This window comes from Natator depressus, chromosome 11 (genome assembly GCF_965152275.1).
Source record: "Natator depressus isolate rNatDep1 chromosome 11, rNatDep2.hap1, whole genome shotgun sequence".
In the NCBI taxonomy this organism is placed as follows: domain Eukaryota; kingdom Metazoa; phylum Chordata; order Testudines; family Cheloniidae; genus Natator; species Natator depressus.
This window is the reverse complement of record NC_134244.1, coordinates 18,762,053-18,788,376: the sequence shown is the minus strand read 5'-3', so window position 1 is coordinate 18,788,376 and position 26,324 is coordinate 18,762,053. Positions and strand designations below refer to the sequence as shown.

Genomic DNA, 26,324 nt, shown 5'->3' with positions numbered 1-26,324 from the left:
ATGGAACATATAGTAAGAAGAGATATATATATACACACATACAGAGAAGGTGGAAGTTGCCATACAAACTGTAAGAGGCTAATTAAGCCTCTAAGGTGCCACAAGTACTCCTGTTCTTTTTGCAGATACAGACTAACATGGTTGCTACTCTGAAACCTATATGATGGGACTGTATAAAGATTTTATTGGACATGGTTGTCATGGAAGCATAATTTTGAAGTGGCAAAGGCATAAATGAAGACTGCATTTCATCCTGAAAGTTTGCCAATTAAACCTCTGAATTACAGATCATGACATATGCAGTGTCTATATGTCACATATTTTACTGGGATTATTTTTGTAACTCTCCATCTGTTCAGACAGACTCCCTTAGCACTAGGAGTCCAACTGCTGAGACTCAGACTGAGAAAAAATATTTTTTTTTATAAAACCTCTAAAAGTTACCTAACACAGCTTCTCTAAACATAAAAGTTTCACTACCTAAAAATGCTTCTCTAACACAAGAAGTGACTCTGTGCTCCCTGTAAGTACTCAGTCCCATTTTCTGACAAAAACAAAATCAAAAGCATTTGTTTCTTTCTACTCCTGTCAATCCTGTAGAGCCTATACAGTCAAGAGAAGAAGAGCTGATTTCTATTACACTAAGCTTAATATTAGAAAGGGGTATAAAAATTATCCAACAAGCTTCTCATATGAAACAGTTTATAGGGCAATGGCTCTCAAAGAGAGGAGTGTGAACAACTGGTCTGTTCATAGGACTGATATTTATATGAGATATTTCTAATCTCAGTTCTAAACTTGTCTACAATAGAACCTCAGAGTTATGAACACTAGAGTTACCAAATGACTGGTCAACCACGCACTCATTTGGAGCTGGAAGTACACAATCAGACAGCAGCAGAACCACCCTACAACTATAATACAGTACTGTGTTAAATGTAAACTACTCAAAAAAAAAATAAAGCAAAACTTTAAAAAAGATTTGATAAGGTAAGGAAACTGTGTTTCATTTAAATTAAGATGGTTTAAAGCAGCATTTTTCTTCTGCACAGTAAAGTTTCAAAGCTATATTAAGTCAACGTTCAATTGTAAACTTTAACTCAAAACAATTATCAAAAAAACCCTATGACAGCTATCCAACGCAAAATCAAGAAGTTAAAGCTTCTACAGCACGCCATAACCCACTGAACACCTTTGGAAGAAACCGGAGTACCAGGACCACCATATGGATACTAAACAACACTCCAATATCATCAATTTATCATCAAGACTACCCCTAACTGGATCTGAATTATCTGTACTCTCCATGGCACTGAACTTCTGCACCTATCACAAAACCTGATACCATACTAACTTATGAAGAACTAGAAAAGACTTCTTTCACTGTCTCTACCTCAACAAATTATTTTGCAACAATCATGACACAACCCACAACTAACAGCCCCTACCAATTCATAGGAAAAATGAATCATCTGACTGGACACCCCAAAACCGACGAAACCACACATTTGATCATTACATCAACAGCTTCAGGAAAAAAATTGTCTGCGAAATCCTTAAACATATCACAATCTCTCCACCGCTAAGAGGACAGCTATACAGTCCTTGAAATCCAACCACCAGATAGTGATCAAACCAACAGAAAAGGTGGTGCCATCATCATCCTCAACTGTGATGACTACGTTAATAAGGCCAACCAAAAACTCTGACACCACTATAAAGATGACTCCACAGCACAATTCACCAAAGAATTTAAGAATAACCTCTAATCCTTCCCCAAACACCTCAAAAAGAAACTCTGCATCCTCATCCCCCATGAACCCACCCCAGAGACCATCTACATGCTTCCCAAGATACACAAACAAGGGAACCCAGGTAGACCTATCCCATCTGGCCATGGCACTCTTACTGAAGGCATATCAGGATTCATCACCACACAAAGGACCAGGTTCCTCCAGGACAAAACCTACTTCCTCCAGAAACTCTGCTACATCAACAATCTCCCTCAGAACACCATCCTTGATGTCACCCCCTCACCCCGATACACCAACAACACTCACATATCTACCCCAAATACACTGCTTCAATACAGAGGAAAAAAAACCTTTCTGACAGCACACCCTTAGTTGTCACACTGGACACCATATGGGGTATCATCAAACAATTACAACTCCATACTTGATGGTGACCACATCCTCAAAGAAATCTTTCCTGAACTCCATCTTCTGGTCTTTGTACCCACCAAGCTCATCAGAAGCAAGCTCTTCACAGACTGAGACACACCAATTCAAAGCTGCACCAGACTCTGCCAGAAAAACAGATGCAAAACCTGCAGACATATCTCCACTACTGTGATCATAAATACCCCCATAACACACCTTTCAAAACTCATGGGTCCCACTAGGCCCACCCCAACATGTGGTGTACCTTATCCAGTGCATTATATACCCAAAAAACTAAGTAGGTGACACCAGGCAATCACACAGAGACATTATAAAAAGACAAACACGCCATATCACCATGAGTAAGGCCTTACTTCAATAGCGGGATGATTGTCAAAAAAAAGTTGTGGCGGAGTTGCAGACAAGCCATGGAAAATCGCAGGGAAGTAATAATCGACATTATTATTCGCAGTAATAAGGTCCATTATTACTTTTCCGTGATTTTCTGCTGTTGGCTGTCCAGGGTGGAGAGCAGGAGCCTGGGGATGACAGCAGGGGCTCCCGCTGTTGGCCACCTGGAGCTGAGAGCAGGAGCCCAGGGCTGACAGCAGACGTCCGGGGCTGACAGTGGGGGTCCCGCTGTTGGCTGCCTGCGTCTAAGAGCAGGGGCTCCTGCTGTCAAAATTGCGGTGGAAGCAGAATATTGCGGGATCTGCAATTTCTGCAACATTGCAAACTAAGCAGGGCCTTACCCATGAGTGAACATGTTTCACAAAACGATCACTCCATACATGATCTCTCACCTTCAAAGGAAATCCGTACAACACCTTCAAAAGACAAGCCAACAGCTTAAAATCATACCTCAAACTAGGCAATAAAAATCATGGACTTAATGAAGACAGTGGATTTATGGCTTATTACAACAATCTGCAACCCACTAGCCCCCCTTTTTTTGTCCTATGACTGGCCACTTAACCTTGAATGGTCTCTTACAACATGTGTTAACTACTTATGCTAAACAATCTGTTCCAACTTGTATTCATCTGTGACACTCTGAGTACCTTTCCCAGACCTGAAGAAGTGCTCTGTATAAGATTAAAAGCCCATCTTTTTCATCAACAAAAATTGGTCTAATAAAAAAAAAAAAAATATCCTCACCCACCTTGTCTCTAATATTCTGGGGACCAACATGGCTACAACAACGCAAACTACGGTTTGTAAAACACTTTGTATGTGAAAAGCTCCATACGACTGCTACTATTATTATTATAATAATCAATCAGATTTATTTATTTATTTCAGTACATGCACAAACACACCATTTTATTCTGAAATGTGGTTTAAGCTAGCTAGGTGATTCTGCCAAATCATGTTCTCATCTGGAGAAACTTGCCCCCAATAAAGCCACTGAAATTAGCCATTGTTTTGTCTGGATTTTCATTTTTTAAAGTTTATAATTATACCAGTGGAGAGAAGGTCAGTGGGGGATAAAGGAAACAATGAGTATACTTCATACAGACACAATTAAAGCAACAGCTGATAACCTGACTAACTATTACAATTTGATAACTTACTATACTTCTTTGGACAGAATGGTTGTTATAAACTAGGAAAGTAAAAACAGTGAATAAGCCTACCATATACAAATCTGGGAGGAGTTAGTTCCCCGTGACCTCTAGTTGAACAAATTACTGTCCCCCTGCCCATAGCTTGAAGAATGCCTACTATTTCCACACCTCTCCCCCAGCATGACTTCTCCATTGTTGTTCCTGGTTCAACTAATGAAATCTAGAATCTGTCTCCTGAGCACAGGAGCTAAGTACACTGCTGCCATGATGTACCCAGCCTCTGCTGGATCAGGTGCAAAATGAATTCTCAAACTTAGATGTCCCAATCCTAGACTATATGGCCAGCTGGAAGGAGATACAATCATCCTTACAGATTGACAACCATCCCTATTGAATAACTCTAAGGAGATCCACCAATAATTTAAATTTTATTCCTTTTTAAAATATACGTGGAACCCCAGCCTATATAAAACCATAGGAATCAACAAGATTTAGGAAAGTGAATTTGAGCAGAAGTCGCACAAAAGTTCCAAGTTTCAGAGTAGCAGCCGTGTTAGTCTGTATCCGTAAAAAGAAAAGGAGTGCTTGTGGCACCTTAGAGACTAACAAATGTATTAGAGCATAAGCTTTCGTGAGCTACAGCTCACTTCATCGGATGTATACAGTGGAAAATATAGTCGGGAGATTTTATATACACAAAGAACATGAAACAATGGGTGTTATCATACAGACTGCAACAAGAGTGATCAGGAAAGGTGAGCTACTACCAGCAGGAGAGCGGGGCGGAGGGGGAGAGCGAGGGGCGGGGGGGGGAGGGGCGGATTATCACTTTTGTAGTGATAATCAAGGTGGGCCATTTCCAGCAGTTTACAAGAATATCTATTCAGGGGACACCATCATAGGGCCTAATCACATCAGCCACACTATCAGAGGCTCCTTCACCTGCACATCTACCAATGTGATATATGCCATCATGTGCCAGCAATGCCCCTGTGCCATGTACATTGGCCAAACTGGACAGTCTCTACGTAAAAGAATAAATGGACACAAATCAGATGTCAAGAATTATAACAGTCAAAAACCAGTCGGAGAACACTTCAATCTCTTTGGTCACTCGATTACAGACCTAAAAGTGGCAATTCTTCAACAAAAAAACTTCAAAAACAGACTCCAACGAGAGACTGCTGAATTGGAATTAATTTGCAAACTGGATACAATTAACTTAGGCTTGAATAAAAACTGGGAGTGGATGTGTCATTACACAAAGTAAAACTATTTCCCCTTGTTTATTTCCCCTCCTACTGTTCTTGTAAACTGCTGGAAATGGCCCACCTTGATTATCACTACAAAAGGTCCCCTCTCCCACCCGCTCTCCTGCTGGTAATAGCTCACCTTTCCTGATCACTCTTGTTACAGTCTGTATGGTAACACCCATTGTTTCATGTTCTCTGTGTATATAAAATCTCCCGACTATATTTTCCACTGTATGCATCCGATGAATTGAGCTGTAGCTCACGAAAGCTTATGCTCTAATACATTTGTTAGTCTCTAAGGTGCCACAAGTACTCCTTTTCTTTAAAGTTCCAAACTGTAACACGTATAATTACTATGATGTATTGCAAGTTATAAATAGTAAGGGAGAAATATTGCAGTAAACTCCCTTGTCTTTCAAAAATGATCTCTTCATTAATAATTTAATTTGTGTTTTCAGTCTTCTCCTGTCAACTCTCAACCACATATACAAGCATGGCATACTGAAATATGTCATTACATTTTAGAGAAAAACTGTTAATAAGCTTTCCATAACATGAGGCAAAGAAAAGTGAGAAATCAGGTTAAATCCCCAGTATAACTTAGTGACATCAGCTGCTGGTTTTAAAATATATCTATAAAGCTAATGCATGGGTTAATTCTAAATTGCCCCCTTTCAGCCGCATTTATCAAAATACACAGCATAATAACTAGAATTTTTTCTTAGTCTTTCAGAAAATGTAGTTCTGTTTACTTCATCAACCACCAAAGTTATATTCCCATACCTGTACACTGTTGTCCTTGAAGCTGCTGTGAGTTGCACGGGGAAGATGTTCTAGGAAACTGCATTGGCTCTGATCCTGGAGGCTGCAAATATCCTACTGATGAACTGCAGTAAAAAATACGAAGGTGACATAAATGAGAATTAAAAAGTATATTGTGTATTATATATACACACACACACACACACACACACACACTATTTCAACCATGGCTTTTGAATTAGTTGACAGCACATGCTACATACAGGTAAATGGAATTTTTATACCAATTCCTGAAAGAAAATAGAATGCTTTTTTTTTTTTTTTTTTTAAATATGCATTATCTGCTTTTCTCTGAAAACAGAGACTAAAAAAGAAATTTCAGGACTCTTCACACCTCATGACTTATGCCTGGTCTACACTAGAAAGTTGTATCACTTTGACTATACTGGTATAGTTAAAGTAGCATAAGCTCCTAGTGGGGATGAAGTGATATTAGTATGAAGATGCTTTATTTTGGTATTCCCTTCCAGGAAAGGGAAGAAACTTTACTGGTGATAAGGTAACTTTACACCAGTGTAACTGTGTCTACACTAGGGGTTGTACTATATAATTATTTCTGTAAAAAGAGAAATTAGATATAATTTAAAAATGTAATTATTTCCTGTAAAAACAGCCACATCCCCAACAGGTTTAGCTGTACAAGAACGGTGTGTGGACCAGGACTTAGAGAACAGCAGTCTACATCTTTTCATGTCTGTGCTCTGAAAGATATTGCTAATTTTAAGAATAATTTTAGAAACTGTTAGTGACACAAAACCTATCTACAAGCAAGAAAGCTCAAATACAAAACTGTGTGCATCAAACAGGTCCTCCAGGAAAGTTTTCAGACTCCTGGGTCCAAAGATTACAATGTCCATTAGTAAATGTCAATGAGAATAAATGTAGAGGACAGGAAGACATAATCCATCAACATTTTAGCCATAAATAATTTGCTGACTTTGATGAGTGCAGAAACAATGAAGATGGTGATAGCTTTTGGCATGAATGATTATTATAAAGTATACAAGTAAAATAGATGGACAGAGGCCCATATAGGACGGACCTTGTGGATCTCTCTCTTCTCCATGTTCATTTTCACTTTAATACCCTGCCTCACAGTCTGACTCTAGGCACCCCCAAATTCTCCTATCAAGGCCTCCACAAGGTGAAAAAGGGCCACCATCTTCGCTGAGGGTACCCTGAAGCTTTAGTCCCATTGACAGTAACGGGGGAATCAGAGATGGACTAAAATTTGAAAGATGGAAGGCTGAAGTCAGAAATCCATGAAATCCCTTTAAAAATATTGAGAGACTTGCAACAAAGTTATATGAGTTGGGAGCACTGAGAGTAAAGAGTCACAGAATTGGGCCTTAAAGTTGCTGACAAATTTAAGAGGCTTTTCTTGTATCCCTTGCATAACCACGCTTTTATTTTGGCTTCAAAAGGAGCATTGGCTGTGCACGGAATGCAAGGTTAGGCTGAAGGCCAAGGAGCAGAACAGGGAATTGCATGCTGGCTCAAAGCGAGACAGCCAGAGCAGGCTGAAGGCAGGAGATCAATGGAGAAGCCTACTCGCTGACTTCTCAGGGCCAGAGAGCTGGACTCACAGGAATCATGAGAGCGCCATTGACTTTGAGGACTCAAATCTTTATTACTGTCCCTTCCCCAAAATCACTTCTGTGACAAATCTAGTGACTAAAGAAATCTCTCCAAAATGTTAAGTGTCATGGCAAAAAGGAATTAATGCATCTCCTGGGGCTTGGCATAAAAACAGTGTTCACTGAACAAGTGGCTCTCAACCTTTCCAGACTATGGTACCCCTTTCCGCAGTCTGATTTGTCTTGCGTACCCCCAACTTTCACCTCACTTAAAATCTACTTGCTTACAAAGTCAGACATAAAAATACAAAAGTGTCACAGCACACTATTACTGAAAAATTTGTTTACTTTCTCATTTTTACTATATAATTATAAAATAAATCAATTGGATATAAATATTGTACTTACATTTCAATGTATAGTATATAGAGCAGTATAAACAAATCACTGTCTGGATGAACTTTTAGTTTATACTGATTTCACTTGAGCTTTTTATGTAGCCTGTTGTAAAACAAGGCAAATATCCTATTGAGTTGATGTACCCCATGGAAGACCTCTGCATACTCCGGTTGAAAACCACTACCCGGAATGATTCAGCAAATACTCAAACTAGAAATTCTGTTACAATAAGCTCCTTCCAGAAGTAACCTGAGAATCTTTTTGTTTTGATTTGTGTTCTACCTACCTTGCATGAATAAGAATTAGTAGCGGAAGCAAAAGTGGATGGACACCTGGGAGGCAGTGACTGTGAGATGGTTGAGTTCCAGATTCTGACATAAGGAAGAAAGGAGAGCAGCAGAATACGGACCCTGGACTTCAGAAAAGCAGACTCTGACTCCCTTGGGGAACTGATGGGCAAGATCCCCTGGAAGAACAACATGAATGGGAAAGGAGTCCAGGACAGCTGGCTGTATTTTAAAGAATCCTTATTGAGAGTGCAGGAACAAACCATCCCGGTGGGTAGAAAGAAGTCAATCTGGTTGTCTGCCATATTTACTATTAATAGTGAAATCCTTGCTGATTTTAAACACAAAAAAGCAGCTTACAAGAAGTGAAAGACTGGAAAAATGACCAAGGAGGAGTATAAAAATATTGCTCCGGCGCACATGAGCGAAATCAGGAAGGCCAAATCACACTTGGAGTTGCAGCTAGCAAGGGATGTTAAGAGTAACAAGAAGGGTTTCTTCAGGTATGTTAGCAACGAGAAGATGGTCAAGGAAAGTGTGGGCCCCTTACTGAATGAGGGAGGCAACCTAGTGACAGAGGATGTGGAAAAAGCTAAGGTACTCAATGCTTTTTTTGCCTCTGTCTTCACGAACAAGATCAGCTCCCAGACTAATGCACTGGGCAGCACAGCATAGGGAGGAGGTGACCAGCCCTCTGTGGAGAACGAAGTGGTTTAGGACTATTTAGAAAATCTGGATGAGCACAAGTCCATGGGCTGATGTGCTGCATCTGAGGGTGCTAAAGGAGTTGGCTGATGTGATTGCAGAGCCATTGGCCATTATCTTTGAAAACTCATGGCGATCGGGAGAGGTCCGGATGACTGGAAAAAGGCTAAATGTAGTGCCCATCTTTTAAAAAGGGAAGGAGGAGGATCCGGGGAACTACAGGCCAGTCAGCCTCACCTGGAAAAATCACGGAGCAGGTCCTCAAGGAATCAATTCTGAAGCACTAAGAGGAGAGGAAAGTGATCAGAACAGGGCAAGTCATGCCTGACTAACCTAATTGCCTTCTATGACGAAATAACTGGCTCTGTGGATGAGGGGAAAGCAGTGGACGTGTTATTCCTGGACTTTAGGCAAAGCTTTTGATACAGTCTCCCACAGTATTCTTGCCAGCAAGTTAAAGAAGTATGGGCTGGATGGACTATAAGGTGGATAGAAAGCTGGCTAGATCATCTGGCTCAACAGGTAGTGATCAATGGCTCCATGTCTAGTTGGCAGCCGGTATCAAACACAGTGCTCCAAGGGTCGGTCCTGGGGCCGGTTTTGTTCAATATCTTCATTAACGATCTGGAGGATGGCGTGGATTGCACCCTCAGCAAGTTTGCAGATGACACTAAACTGGGAGGAGAGGTAGATATGCTGGAGGGTAGGGACAGGATACAGAGGGACCAAGACAAATTAGAGGATTGGGCCAAAAGAAATCTGATGAGTTTCAACAAGGACAAGTGCAGAGTCCTGGCACTTAGGACGGAAGAATCTCATGCACTACTACAGGCTAGGGACTAAGCGGCTAGGCAGCAGTTCTGCAGAAAAGGACCTAGGGATTACCGTGGACGAGAAGCTGGATATGAGTCAATTGTGTGCCCTTGTTGCCAAGAAGGCTAATGGCATTTTGGGCTATATAAGTAGGAGCACTGCCCGCAGATAGAGGGATGTGATCACTCCCGTTTATTCGGCATCGGTGAGGCCTCATCTGGAGTACTGTGTCCAGTTTTAGGCCCCACACTACAAGAAGGATGTGGAAAATTGGAAAGAGTCCAAAGGAGGGCAACAAAAATGATTCGGGGGATGGAACACATGATTTATGAGGAGAGGCTGAAGGAACTGGGATTATTTATTCTGCAGAAGAGAAGAATGAGGGGGGATTTGATAGCTGCTTTCAACTCCCTGAAAGGGGGTTCCAAAGAGGATGGATCCAGACTGTTCTCAGTGGTACCAGAACAAGGAATAATGGTCTCAAGTTGCAGTGGGGGAGGTTTAGGATGGTTATTAGGGAAAAAAATTTTTACTAGGAGGGTAGTGAAGCACTGGAATGGTTTACCTAGGGAGGTGGTGGAATCTCCTTCCTTAGAGGTTTTTAAGGTCAGGCTTGACAAAGCCTTGGCTGGAATGATTTAGTTGGGGATTGGTCCTGCTTTGAGCAGGGGGTTGGACTAGATGACCTCCTGAGATCCCTTCCAACCCTGATATTCTATGATTCTAATAGGAAATAAACGTGACATAAAAATATATATATATTTTTACCTAGTTTTAAGAAGTGGCCACAAAGCCACTCTAAGAACTAATATTGAAAATACTAAGATCCTGAAACAAACTCTGTTAGGGGACTGGAAAGTAATAAGCAGGTTATTGAAGATCAAGTTACTGAATTACTCACCTTAAATTATTCTGTTGACCTGATGGAATGACACTGTAATAAACAGGTATTCCTGTTGTGGGCAGTCCTTGATTTGACTGACTGGGAATTATAACAGGCTGCTGATATGTCTGCTGGGGCATTCCTTGGGAACCTTGAGGCACTGAAACCTAAAGATTGAAAACATGTGAAGACTTATTTTCTTTTGCAAAAAAGTTCCTCCTCTGCCTCCAGACCACTCACACCACACAAAATTTTGTTAAAAATATAGCTAATATTAAACACTAAAATGCATGTTAATTCCATAATTACCCTATCAGAGACATTACCTATCCTAGAAAATTCCCCACCTGATTATCTAACTACATAGTCTAACAATTCAGTTTTTCATTAACCTGTGGAGTCTGATGTATTTAAAATCAGAATTGTAACAGATTTAATATTTATGTAACAAAGACTTAAGTAAAATAATATGCAACTAATTGAATATGTAAAGTTATCAGGCTACATTTATAGTATGAAAGCAGTTAAAATTACGACTGTCAATTAATCGCAGTTAACTCTCACGGTTAATTCAAAAAAATTAATTACAATTAAAAAAATTAATCGCACCATTAAACAATAGAATACCAACTGAAACGTATTAAATATTTTGGATGTTTTTCTGCATTTTCATATATATTGCATTCTGTGTTGTAATTGAAATCAAAGTGTATATTATTTTTCAATACAAATATTTGCACTGTAAAAATGATAAAATAAATCGTATTTTTCAATTCACCTCAAACAAGTATATGGGCTCAACAAGTAGTGATCAATGGCTCCATGTCTAGCTGGCAGCCGGTATCAAGTGGCGTGCCCCAAGGGTCGGTCCTCGGGCCGGTTTTGTTCAATATCTTCATTAATGATCTGGAGGATGGTGTGGATTGCACCTCAGCAAGTTTGCAGAGGACACTAAACTGGGAGGAGAGGTAGATACGTTGGAGGGTAGGGATAGGATACAGAGGGACCTAGACAAATTAGAGGATTGGGCCAAAAGAAATCTGATGGAGGTTCAACAAGGAGAAGTGCAGAGTCCTGCACTTAGGATGGAAGAATCCCATGCACCGCTACAGACAAGGGACCGAATGGCTAGCCAGCAGTTCTGCAGACAAGGACCTAGGGGTTACAGTGGACGAGAAGCTGGATATGAGTCAACAGTGTGCCCTTGTTGCCAAGAAGGCCAATGGCATTTTGGGCTGTATAAGTAGGGGCACTGCCAGCAGATCGAGGGACATGATCGTTCCCCTCTATTCGACATTGGTGAGGCCTCATCTGGAGTACTGTGTCCAGTTTTGGGCCCCACACGACAAGAAGGATGTGGAAAAATTGGAAAGAGTCCAGCGGAGGGCAACAAAAATGATTAGGGGACTGGAACACATGACTTATGAGGAGAGGCTGAGGGAACTGGGATTGTTTAGTCTGCGGAAGAGAAGAATGAGGGAGGATTTGATAGCTGCTTTCAACAACCTGAAAGGGGGTTCCAAAGAGGATGGATCTAGACTGTTCTCAGAGGTAGCAGATGACAGAACGAGGAGTAATGGTCTCAAATTGCAGCGGGGGAGGTTTAGGTTAGATATTAGGAAAAAGTTTTTCACTAGGAGCGTGGTGAAACACTGGAATGTGTTACCTAGGGAGGTGGTGGAATCTGCTTCCTTAGAAGTTTTTAAGGTCAGGCTTGACAAAGCCCTGGCTGGAATGATTTAGTTGGGGATTGGTCCTGCTTTGAAGAGCGAGTTGGACTAGGTGACCTCCTGAGGTCCCTTCCAACCCTGACATTCTATGATTCTAAGTACTGTAGTGGAACCTGTCATCAAAGTGCACTTTACAAATGTAGATTTTTTTGGTTTATTAACTGCACTCAAAAAACAATGTAAAATTTCAGAGACTACAAGTCCACTCAGTCCTACTTCTTGTTCAGCCAGTTGCTAAGACAAACAAGTTTGTTTACATTTACAGGAAATAATGATGCCCTCTTCTTATTTACAATGTCACCAGAAAGCGAGAACAAGCATATGCATGGCACTTTTGTAGACGGCATTGCAAGGTATTCACATGCCAGATATGCTAAGCATTTGTATGCCCCTTCATACTTTGGCCACCATTCCAGAGGACATACTTCCATGCTGATGACGTTCGTAAAAAAAATAACACGTTAATTAAATTTGTGACTGAATTCCTTGGGAAAGAACTGAATGTCCCCTGCTCTGTTTTACCTGCATTATGCCTTATATTTCATGTTATAGCAGTCTCAGATGATGACCCCGCACATGTTGTTCATTTTAAGAACACTTTCACTGCAGATTTCACAAAATGCAAGGAAGGTACCAATGTGAGGTTTCTAAAGATAGCTACAGCACTCGACCTAAGGTTTAAGAATCTGAAGTGCCTTCCAAAATCTGATCGGGACGACGTGTCGAGCATCCTTTCAGAAGTCTTCAAAGATCAACACTCTGATCCGGAAACTACAGAACTCGAACCATCAAAAAAGAAAATCAATCTTCTGCTGGTGGCATCTGACTCAGATAATGAAAATGAACATGCATCGGTCCACACTGCTTTGGACTGTTATCGAGCAGAACCCGTCATCAGCATGGACGCATGTCCCCTGGAATAGTGGCTGAAGCATGAATGGACATATGAATCTTTAGCGCATCTGGCACATAAATTTCTTGTGACGCCAGCTACAACAGTGCCATGCGAACACCTTTTCTCACTTTCAGGTGACGTTGTAAACAAGAAGTGGGCAGCATTATCTCCTACAAATATAAACAGATTTATTTGTCCGAGCGATTGGCTGAACAAGAAGTAGGACTGAGTGGACTTGCAGGCTCTAAAATTTTAGATTGTTTTATTTTAGTTTTTTTGTATATAATTCTACATTTGTAAGTTCAACTTTCATGACAAAGAGATTGCACTACAGTACTTGTATTAGATGAATTGAAAAATACTATTTCTTTTGTTTACAGTGCAAATATTTGTAATCAAAAATAAAGTGAGCACTGTACATTTGGTATTCTGTGTTATAACTGAAATCAATATATTTGAAAATGTAGACAACATCCAAAATATTTAAATAAATAGTATTCTATTATTGTTTAACAGTGAGATTAATAGCGATTCATTTTTTTTAATCGCTTGACAGCCCTAGGTAAAATATCACCTTATTTAGGTGAAGGAAGGCAGTGTCACATGCTTGTGAGTAGCAGTGACTCAAGCAAGCTATCAGGCAGACTGTTTTTTGTGGTTTCCAAAACTCCAATTTCATTTTTTGTTGTGATCTGATGTATTACCTTTTTTGTTTGTTTGTTTTAAATGGGGAGGGCTCTGAAGCTGGACCAAGACAAGGGGAGAAATCCAACTCCACTCACCAATGTGCCCATCAGACTTAAGAGTTGCAAATTTGATGCCATTTTGCTTGGAGGGTAAGGCAGAAAATAAACTGGTAGCCTTAAGAGTGTGGACTGCAGAGTGGCAGTGGTAAACGTGCAGGTGAATGCGTGTAAGATACAGATACAAAAACAAATGGAAAAAATTCTAGGAGATGCACAATCCTCATGGAGAGACGAGCCAAATTCCTCAAAAATGTCAGGATGAAAAACACCCATGTGTTGGTGAATTCCGGGAGCAGTGAAAGAACATTACTGTCATTATTGGAGACATGCTGTCCACATACATGGGAGACTGGATTCTTCTGGCCAGCAGTGTCCATCGTGGCCATACCTGTCACCCTAGATGTATCCCGCCACGTAAGGGGACACAGGGCAGCGTGGGCCCGACTATCCCTTAGTGCCTTCGCCCATACAGAGTCCTACAGGGCTAAAATACTGTAATAGCAAGGAAGGAAGACAGGATGTGGAATCCATTTGGACAACACATCTCGAAGAACCACAGTTACTATGAAGGTAAATAACTGTTACTTCTTTGAGCAATTGTTCATGTGGATTTCACTGTTGGTGACTAACAAGCAGTTGTCTGTTTGCTTGGAGATGGATAGTAGAAGTTTTACTTAAACAATGACCGCAGGCACCCAATGTGGAAACTTTTACAAAAGAGTAGTGTCTTCTGAATGCGTGGACTGCAGTTCATGTAGCTGTCCTACACAGTTCAAAAATAGGAACATTCTTCAAACAGGCAGCAGTAGAGGAAAAGGCAGAGCTGTTGTTGCTGAAACCTCTGCTTCTTTCTTGGCAGTTCTGAGATCCTTTGAGCTGGCAGAGAAATTCTGCTTGAAGAAAATATCTGGTAATACTTGCCTCCATCTAGAACATAACGGCTCAGGGAGCAGAGGCACCCTAGATATTTTAAGGAATGGAAAGCCTCGTCTGTCTTTAAATTAAAAAGTTTGTTGCCTTCAAAGGGTAGGCCCTCAATTGTTGTTTGGACATAGAGGTGTCTCAGAAGATCTCCTTGGCTCCAATCTTCACAGATTTCCACAGTACACACCATTGTGTCAGATGCACCCAGTGTAGCCTGTAAGGAAGTGTAAGACATCAGCTGTCCTTTGGGCATGATGGTCTTTAGTTCCTCTTGGTGTTCTTGAGCTACCCTGCCCACAAATTCAGACACTTGTCCCAATTCAAATAATTGTAATTGGACAGAAGCACTTGGTACTTAGCTATGTGCATCTGCCAGCTGGCAGACAGAGTGTGTATCTGAACAGATCCAGACTACTAGGGTCTTTTTCCCTAGGTTAACATTTGGGAGGCCCCTGCTGCTTCGGCCTCTCTTAGATGGCAGCTACCACAAGTGATGCTGGTAATAGGTGGGAATAAAGAACTTGGGACCGTCTGTCAGCTCACTTGGATGTGGATGGAATGGATATTGGCATGAGTCACAGGTCTTTCACAGGTTCCAACAGTACAGGCATGGCAAAACTGCCAGGCATGGGAGGACACAAGATGTCCAGGAGTTTGTGAGGTTTCTCCTGCACCACTTCCACAGGTATACATAGAGTCTCTACCATGTGCCTGATGAGGTCCTGGAATGCCTTGAAGTCATCAACTTGAGATGACATTGGGTGATTTACTGCCTTGTCGGGAGAGGAAGAGGAGACTGCAATGGGTTTGAGTTGTTCTTCCCCTTATAAATACTACTACTCATCACTTTCCTCCTGCTTTTCCAGAATCTGAGACTAAACAGCTCGGCCAGCTATTGCAGCCTATATTGCTTCTTCGGGGAAGAACGATCAAACGCTGGCAGGGCCAATAATACATTCTAAATAGAATATAGATACACCCCTGTAGGGCATCCAATAGGCTAATACAGCATGGGTGGGGGAGTTAGGGGACACCAGGAGGGATGGTCTCTATAAGCTCTACTGCCCCTTTCAGATTGCTCCCCAGAGTCTCTCCCACTGTGCTACCCAAACAGGGAAGAAGGGTATGCAGGTGAAGAGTCCCTACTATGCCCTGACAGGGATGATGAAGTAGTACACCTCTGTCAAGGAACGGGCATCCTCTTAGAAGTGCCCTGGCTCTGTTGTTCTCTCCTTAACGGAGTAGTGGGTGCAGTTGGTACCAGAAATACCCTCTTTAACTGTCACAGCGACGTCTCAAGATCTGATGACTTAGCTATCACCATCCTCAACCTCTCAGAACAAGACAGCCAGCACCAGACTCTCAGATAAATCACTTGGCACAGTATATGCCCTAGGTACCAACACACTAGCTATTGATGTGCTGAGGACAGAGGAACTTAGTTCCAAGGTTGCCTGTAGAGAAGTGCTGAATACTGAGGTGCCAGGTACTGAACGACTGGTACTGAGAGAGAAGCAGTCAGCAGGGTTAGTGGGTACTTCCTGCTCTAACAGTTAGTTAGGGCACCAGAGGGATCCTTCTCAGGCAGCAGTTGGCTGCTCCTTGAATGCTGAGCTTGAGACAAGTCAGAATTATGAGTCACGTGCCTTGTGTAAGCAGACAGACCGGAGTACTGAGGTCTAGCCGAATCCTTCCTTTTGACGTCCAAGGAGGCTTGCATATAATACTACAGAAGGAACAATCTTAAGTGGGCTTCTCTAGCTTTTTGAGCCTGCTTAGAGGAGGGGGGACATGCCCCTCTCCTAAACAAAACAGGCACCTCAAGTGCCCACCATTAAGTGGCACTAAAGCTTCACAAAAGGGCTGGTTTTAAGCCCCGGGGGTTTCACTTCTGTCGTTTTGCTAGAACTCCTGTAAGGAAGAGGGCAGGGAGGGAGTTCCAGCCTTATAAGATTTTTGCATGTGTTACCAAAAGGCAACAAGTCTAACTAACCACTGACACTAAACTAGCACCATCCACAGAGAAGCAAGTGGACATTGTAGGGGTTCTGTCTCACTGCCACGGGTGGTAAACAACTGAGCGATGGTTGGGCCTGCTCTGCCCTTTATGCCCTCGGGTGGGTGTGGAGGTGGAGGGGCCCAATGGACACTGCTGGCCAAAAGAATCTTATCTTGCATGCCTGGGGTGCATGTGCACCATGAGTGGAATGCATGTGGCTGATTACTTGAAGAAGAATGCTCAATGTATCCCATCTTTATGGAAAAGCTGATTAAGAGCCAAATCCCAAGAAACTTTAAAGACCTAGCCTGTGTTGAATATTTGTACAGGATTTCACAAAGGGGATGAGTAAACAGTTATACATAACTAATTGCAATAATAGCAGACTATAAATATCAAGACAGGATGCTGGAAGCTCTACACTAAAACATTTTAAGGGATTGAAGCATGAGGGTTTTTTTTGTTGTTTTTTTAAACAGATCCAACTCAGGGCAACTGTTGAAAAAAGGCTTTAGTGAAATAGGCTTTTTAAAAAATACAACATAATGGGAGTTGGAAGGCCTTTGCTCTATTCCCAACTCTACCAGTGTCATGCTGTGTGAACTCAGGCAAGTCACCTGTCTGAGTTTCTCCTTCTGCAAAACAGAAATAATACTTAGCGACATTTTGTAGTGTTAAAAAGATCTTTGCATCAAAAGAGCTTTAGAAGTGAAAAGTTATACATTTGAATATTAAATGTTTGCGCCTCTGCTTCATTCAGAATGTTACCTTAACATAAGGGTTATACCAGTGCTTCTTAAAGTGAAACAAGTATTTAAGATGAAACTTAGGAGGATCAGAGAATGGCAATAATGTGATTGGGCAAAATAGAGGGCTGGCGACTGAAAAAGTTTACATGAGGCATAGAATATAATTATTCTACATAGAAAATTCTCTGCTCCCCATTTACCATATATCAATTATTCCATCAAGGGAAGTAGCTCTGCTATAGAAACTAAGTGATAACCTCCATGATAAACTAACTTGATAGGACAGAAAATGGCCTAAATTCTTGAGTTCCACATAATAGCAAGGAAGACTAGCAATGACAATAGCTGCAATAGTGCCAAATAATGCCAAAATGTTCTCTTTCCCCCCTAAAACAATGGAAAAGCTTGGTTCATAGGGATTTCAAAGTTTGAGTCCTAGGAATTCTAAGAATTAATCAGGAGATTTTTCTGTAACAGAAGAAAAAAACAAACAACAAAATGCAGAAGTCGTAGCAGCTCTGGTTTCATGTACTCTGCACCATATTTAATGCTATGCTTTGACTGTGACACTCAGAACCTCCATGAAACTATTTAAAAAGGAAAGCTGTGTATTTGTAGTGCTCCTGCTTCAGACATTTCACATTACCTTTTAAAGATACTCTTAAGCTCCTGCTGGAGCTTTTTTCAGCCTACAAAAGTTGTTCAGATTTTTTAAAATTGCTTTAAAATTCAAACAAATGACAAGGAAGTTCTGAAAAGATAACTTACCTGATAAGATGGCACTGAAGTGTATGGAACAATCACACCCTGTATCTGATTTCCAACATTGTTGTGTTGGGTACTGACTAGATTTTGATTCTGAGACTGCTGAACTCCAACCAACCCCTGGTAGGCTTGCTGCTGGTTAGGCATAACTTGGTAGCCTGTAATTACACAAATATTTAAATCTTGTTTTGAAAACAATTACATTACATCTATAACATGTTTTACACACAGATGCACGTATGGAAAGGTTATGCAGTTTTGTTAAGACACCTAATAGAACTTTCTTATAGGGATGTCAGGCCAGACTTAATCCCAAATTCATGTTTTGGAAGAACAAGCATTTACAAAAACAAAAGAGTAAAGACTCAGACTTTAAGGCCAAAAGGGGCCACCATGATTTAGTCTCACCTCCTACAAGCCACAAAACCTCACACACTCAGTTCTGTCATAGATCTATATCCTCTGACGAGTTACTGAAGTCCTCAAATCTTGATTTTAAGTCTAAATTACAGAGACTCCACCATTTACTCTAGTTCAAACAAGCAAGTGACCCATGCCGCATAGGAAGGCAAATGCCACCCACACCTCCACCCAGCCCCCAGGGTCTCTGACAATCTGGCCTCAGAGAAAATTCCTTCCTTACCCCAAATATGGCAATCAGTTAGACCCTGAGCATGTGGGCAAGACCCACCAGCCAGACACTTGGGAAACAATTTTATGTAGTAATTCAGAGACCTCCTCATCTAGATATTAGACTTTAGAGTAAAACAGTGCAAACATGAAAAATTAAAAACAAAAACAAACAGTCCCCTGCAATCTTTGCAATCCAGACATTGCAGCATTGGGGCATACATGACAACCTCAAAATGAAATACAGTAGAAACAAACTGTACCAAAAAAGGGAAGTTGGTTAGTGTTTATTCTTCAAGCAATCGATAATGCAAAAAATTAAGCTTGATTTTGTAAACTCCATTAATTTTTAAGAGGTTATTCATATCTTTGGTAAGGAAATTTTTTGTTGTTGCTTTAAATATATGAACATTAAACCCAGCTGTGTCCTTTTAAAAACTGGTTATTCCAGCTTTAGAGAAGTCTCAGTTGCCTAATAAGAACAGTTAGGTTTTATAAAAGTACTAGTAGGAGTTCTCCAAAAGGAACAACTAATCGAAGTAAACATAAAAATAAACCATTGGCCCTTCAACTCTGGCAGCTTGGTCAGAGTGGAATTTACAGTGTGTATACAGAGAATTAAGATCGTTTGGATCCATTCGTCTACACCACGAAATACCAAAACACAAATCAGTTAGTCTCCAGTGACGACAGCAATACCCATATGGAGACAATTACCATTTTCCAAGTGCCACTGAACAATGTCGGATGGTTATACAGTAACTGCTTGCACAACACTATAAATGGGCTATTCTATCATTAAGACATGTATGTAACTCCCATTAATACTAATGTGAATTACACATTGTATCAATGACAAAACAATATATCTCATTGATTTGACTTGTAAGCAAGTGAATTTATTTAGTTTTCCCTGTCAGAAGCACTTTTATTTTCAACAAGCCTAAATTTTTAAAAACTAAAAAAACCCTTAAGGAAGTTTCTGCAAAAATACCACAATTTTAACATCAGAATGATTATGAAAACCACAAGAACCTTTGAAGAAAAATGTTGCGTGTTATAACACAACATCAAACTCCATTAGTCTTTACTACTGTGATCAGGTCACATAAATAAAATAATAAAATAGCATTGCTTTGATGGTCCATCCAAAGATATTGATAGATTTTGCTGGTTTTCTAAAGCTCTCTGGGGACAAAACTTTTCTGCCTATGGACAGTCTGGTGTGGCCATTACAGTCATTTGTTGCCCATGATTACAGATGCCACGAGGTCCAGGCACCTCTTCCCCTTTGCATCACCTTCACAGGTTGCCATGGTTTACCAATCACCTGCAACCGACGAAGCGAGAGGTGAAGAAACTGAAGCACAGATGGAAGGATGACTCTTGACAAAGTTTTTAGGTTCTTGTGCCAAGGCTAAGGTGGATGTCAGGAGATTCTTCTCCTCTGCTGTTATGTAGGCAAATCCTGCTCAGTGGAACCATTTCTACTGATAGGTCATCTAATTAACTAAGTCTGCTTCCAACCAGTTTCTAAATCAACTTCACCCGATTCTCTACTGTCTTGTACCTTGTGTAGTCATATACACGTGTGCAAAGTGAACGTGAAATGCTACCAAATCAAAAAGGGGGTGAAAAATATAGAAAATACAAAGGCAGTGAAAATTCAAGGGTAAGTGCTGCTCAGTGGCGGAAGCTCTCATGTCTACATCATGGACAAAACTGTCAAAGCCTCAGGAGCTCCCAAAATAGTAATATGACAGAAGAGTATAAGCACACCATGCTCCCTGGATGAATTTCATCCATGCTCCCAACTGGAAGAGGTTCTATTTGTGGCATGTGAGAGCCATTCAGCCATGAGTCAATTGACAAAAACCAGTAGGGGATACCCAAGCTCATTATTGGCAAGGTTAGAGAGGGCAAGCTGCCAGCAGCCCTCAAACATAGAATAATTCAGCCCTTGTTTGCAAGAAATCACTTTATTTTAAATAACCTTGCCAACTATTATCTGGTCTCTAAGCCTCCCCTTTTCTGGGAAAGGTCATTAAGAAATTGATGGCAGGCCAAATCCAATTGACATACTCCGATTCTTTGGCCATCAGTCAGCCAATTCTTTCCTGGCAGTGAACAGAGATCAAACAACTTTTTACTTCTCTGTTAGAATACAGATTATTAAATATTTGCATACAGTGCCAAAGGTGCACCTGCAGCCCTGTCAGAAAAGGTGACAGCATAGAACCGAAGGGTAACTGATGCTGTAGGTTGATGTCACTGTATCATATTTGTAAGGTTATCTTTACCACCTAAGGGACTAAAGAATCAATTAAAAATTAAAATGGAGCACAATTAAGCACAAAATAAAAAGGGCAACTACATGAAATTTTACACAGCTGTAAAAATCATACCGGGGACTTTGCCTATAACGAAGAATTCAGAAATCTGTCTGCCAGTCCCACTTCCAGTTTCTTTAAAAACCTATGTGCAATACAAAAAGAACAATGAAACTTGCCTGATTTCACAGAGAATTACACCTGGATCATACTGGGATGAACATACAAAACACAATGAAACAGCGTGTAAAGGCCAGATGTACTGCATATGCTGACTCAGTAGTTCATTAAAATCCATATGGACAAAAATGGCAATGACTCAGCTCCAATAAAAGTCTGCTCTTCTATTTGAAGTACTGGTCACTTCTCAAGAAGAATCTAGTGTATTTTCTACCTTTCTGGAAACAGTGTCTCAAATTCACTCAGTAACTTAGAACTCTGCTCCCGTCTCCTTCTATGTTTTGGAGGTAAGTGATGTACCATTAATTTTACAGGGTGCTCAGAAAACATGATGATGATAGCTAGAGAAATACCTATATGTAAACAGCACATTGTTTACACACATTCAAATGACTAGTCATGCAAAACTGTAAGAAACAAAACCTTTTACAAATACATATGTTTACATGGATATCGTAGAATTAGAGGTTGTTCAGAGAAGGGCAATGAACATTTTTAGAGCATGGAAGAACTTGTATGGAAAGAGATTAAAGAGACTGGCATTGTTTACCTTTGCAAAGAGATGAATAAGAAGACATGATAAAAAGTATAAAGAATGGCTAATAGAAGAGAGAGGGCAGCATCAGTTTTCCCCATCTAATAATACAAGGGGATATTAAATGAATTTTAAAAGGTGGCAGATTCAAAATTAATAAAAACTCAGCAACACTCAAAAAGGGACTAGATAATTCATAGATTCATAGATATTTAGGTCAGAAGGGACCATTATGATCATCTAGTCTGACCTCTTGCACAACGCAGGCCACAGAATTTCACCCACCACTCCTGCAAAAAACCTCACACCTATATCTGTACTACTGAAGTCCTCAAATCGTAGTTTAAAGACTTCAAGGAGCAGAGAATCCTCCAGCAAGTGACCAGTGCCCCATGCTACAGAGGAAGGCGAAAAACCTCCAGGGCCTCTTCCAATCTGCCCTGGAGGAAAATTCCTTCCCGACCCCAAATATGGCGATCAGCTAAACCCTGAGCATATGGGCAAGATTCATCAGCCAGATACTACAGAAAATTCTTTCCTGGTTAACTCGGATCCCACCCCATCTAATATCCCATCATAGGTCATTGGGCCTATTCACCATGAATATTTAATTACCAAAACCATGTTATCCCATCATACCATTTCTTCCATAAACTTATCGAGTTTAATCTTAAAGCCCGATAGATCTTTTGCCCCCACTGCTTCCCTTGGAAGGCTATTCCAAAACTTCACTCCTCTGATGGTTAGAAACCTTTGTCTAATTTCTAGTCTAAATTTCCGGGTGGCCAGTTTATATCCATTTGTTCTTGTGTCCACATTGGTACTGAGCTTAAATAATTCCTCTCCCTCTCCAGTATTTATCCCTCTGATATATTTATAAAGAGCAATCATATCTCCCCTCAACCTTCTTTTAGTTAGGCTAAACAAGCCAAGCTCCTTGAGTCTCCTTTCATAAGACAAGTTTTCCATTCCTCGGATCATCCTAGTAGCCCTTCTCTGTACCTGTTCCAGTTTGAATTCATCCATTATATAGGTAACAAAAATATCCAGAGCTACAATACTTAATGCTAACAAATTTTGGAAGAAACCTAATGTGGGAAGAGAGATCATTCCCACACCTGCGTAACTGCAGGGTTTCTTGCACCTACTTCTGAAACATCTGGTGTTGATCACTGTTGGAGACAGGATGCTGGACTAGACAACTACTGAGTGCAAACTAGTATGGCAATTTCCATATTCCAATACATATTTTAAATTAAGAGTACAACAATTTCTAAAGGACAACAACTGAGAACAGATTAATAAAAGCACTCATATTTTTGTTTAAAGTGTCAACAAGATTCCACTGAAACCAATTCAAATCAACATATTTCATGAAATATAGTAACTTCATGATGAATGTGATCAAGCACTGGGGACAGAACTAGTATATTTCTGTCCTGCAAAGAGAACCTTACCCTTATAAATCAAAACACTGCACCTGTGACCACAACTGACCACATAAAATGATGTTCCCCCCCAACTTAGCCCCACAAACAGAAGCAGCAAATTTCAGACAAGGGCTCAAGGTGGATTTGCTTTCTACTAGGTAGAATGATAGCTGTTAAAAGAACTGATTTAAATGAATGTTTACAGGAAAACCATGGTTGTTACTCCTGCCTTGCCTCACCCAAGCTCTAACCATTAGATTCTGACTCTGGCTTTAGACACTAGGCCTGACTGCCCGCATCCTGGTAACTGACAGCTTGTTTGTGAAAAGCAAAGCCAAACACTGCATTGCAATTGGGACATATCACGACTGAGCTATATTGGCATGCATATGTGGGTGAAGTTTCCATAGAACTTGTCTTCATTATGCCACTCAAGTTGGGTTTTGGTATTTTTACTGGCACCAAAATGTTCTCAATCAATACATGAACATAGCACATCAATTTATTCGGACTCTTCCTAGGATAAAAGCAGCATAATGTAGTTCATATATAAACTGCAATTAACACAAACATGTATTCATTTAGAAAGATCACAAAAGGGCATCAGATAAACTCACAAAAATGATTAAGAAATATTCAGAGTATTATCAGCCATTTGAATTAACACTGTAAATTGGTTTTATTCATACCTGTTTGTGAAAAAGAGCAGCACTGAAATCTGAATGTGATAGGACAGTCAGTATATTAGGATATTAGCTTCAGAAAATTATGCAGCTGAATCTTAGTTCCATTATTAAAGAAACAATCAGACAGTATATCTGTGCATTAGATTCGAAATACAAGACAGGCACTACACATAAATATTTTCAACTTGTCACTATCAGTGCCCTTTAATTCATACTCTGAATCAATATTAAAGGGACTTCCCAAAGACAGCACTTACAGTTTTATTTAATATGAAGAAATCTGTGATTCTGAACTATATATAAACTTCCCATGGCTTAACTATCCTTACAGATTTTTTTTAAATAAATGAGATGCCTCAATGTATTTGGTGACTAGATGATGTAAGGCACGCAAAAGGAAGTATACTGGGAGTAACTGTATTAATATTGAAGCTACAGAATATGATGGATGCAATCAATAGTGCTGCAAACTAAAATTCTCGTTTCCAAGCAACTGCAATGTAGCTGTGAATATTTTTCAGTCTCTACTGCACTTCCAGAAAGAGAGAATTAATTTTGCAAGCTTAGGAGAACAACTAGGACAATATAAATTGATTGCTAAGATGGTTCCCCAGAGGGTTAAAAAAGGTTCTCTTTGTAGCTTTACTATTCCACCTTGGCACAGGAAGTGGAATGACAGAAATGCAGCACTCAGCAGAAAAAGGTGGCACCTGCTGGAACAGATGGTTTTATTTTCAGAAATATTCTGAACTAGCAGCTACAATAAAACCGCATGCTTCTTAATATTTGCTCAGCAAAGTAATTAAAAATAATATTTTAATCTATCAGTTAACTTAAATAAAATCTTGTTTATGGCACCTAGATCTCCACTTAATGCAGAAAAACACATTAAAAGAGATAATTTTTTCAATGAAAGTAACATTTAACAAAAACAACTCAGTTAGAAAAGTTCATGCAAATAATAACTAGTGGTAATTTTCAGAGTTAGAGGTTGTACAGCAGATGCTGGTTTTAACTCCCTCTTAGACAAATACAGTTACACCCTCTGACATGAGTCACTTCCTCGATTAGCTGAAGCACCATCTTCCTAAAGGTTTTTTTTTTTTTATGTTGACACATTTTGGACAAGCAGGTTGTAAACTCTTTGATCAAAAGGCAGCATACAAGTTAAACACACACCTGAAACCCCTTGAAAAGGAAGTGAGGAAGCAGCTGAAAAAGAGACCGGTTCACTGTGAGAAATGTAACCCTCTCAGACAGTGTTACGGCCCCGAATCCAACAGCTCATGAAAAAGGCCAAACCATTCCACAACATTAAATAAATATGCTTCAGTTACAATGTTCTCTGAAGTAGTCACAAATGTAAACAACAAATATTTGTACAAAAATAAGAAACAGTTCATTGGAAAGTTGTTTTTAATAACTATAAAACTTCACAATACAAATAAAATTGACAGCTATTAATCAATACAATTAAAAGTAAGATGTGTTAATTCTCAGTTTGGTAGGGTACATGCTATATTATCCAAGTGGCACACTGCTAATGTCGCAGAGGCAGCTGCTGCAAATAAGGACCAATCATTTTAGGTACAACTTTGTATTGACTTAATATAGCAGTCTTCTGAATTTTTACCTAACAAATCTAAAAAGAGGACACCAGAAAAAAAACAGGGGCACATGTCCATGACTTGCTCAGGTGGTTAATACTAGCATGTGGAACCTAGGGTCTATGTGGAGCAAGTTGGTGGACTCAGTCTAAATACTTACTGGACAGATATTGACAAAATAAAATCCATCACCACAATTGGTATTATTGTTTGCAGGCTCAGCAGAGGAGCCAAGAACTAAATGGGATTAGAGACTGGATCACCCTCCTACCTCTAGTGTCGTGGTACCCCAAGTCAGGATTAAGGTACATTGGGATCTGCAGTGCTGCTGCCTTATGTTTTATCTATTTTGGGGATAGAGAACTTTCAACTCCATACTTTATATAAACACTACATTCACTTAAAATGTAAGATGATAAAAATGCACATTCCAGTTATCTTTGTCTGTGCTGCATGAAACTACATGGTGGGATGTGCCACCAGGGGAAGGTGGTCGTTACACCATTCTGTATAGCACGGAGATCCTGTGGGACCAATTTTATACAATCAAGTTTCCAAACAGAAATATAAAACAATTATTTACCTGGACAGTAACTGTGGTTCTTTGAGATGTGTCATCCATATATATTATACAGGTAAGTAACTGATT

General features: G+C 40.1%; 1 protein-coding gene across 9 annotated transcripts in view; it reads right to left on the bottom strand.

The window, feature by feature from the left end:
• The window catches only part of R3HDM1 (R3H domain containing 1), a 103,915-nt gene that overhangs the window by 9,496 nt on the left and 68,095 nt on the right, over positions 1–26,324 (bottom strand). For all 9 annotated transcript variants that reach the window (XM_074967271.1, XM_074967273.1, XM_074967274.1 and 6 more), the window contains 3 exons: positions 18,281–18,435; positions 10,488–10,636; positions 5,767–5,870 (listed from right to left, as the gene is read on the bottom strand). In XM_074967271.1, the coding sequence (XP_074823372.1) occupies positions 5,767–5,870; positions 10,488–10,636; positions 18,281–18,435 (408 nt within the window). The remainder of the gene's footprint in view (positions 1–5,766; positions 5,871–10,487; positions 10,637–18,280; positions 18,436–26,324) is intronic.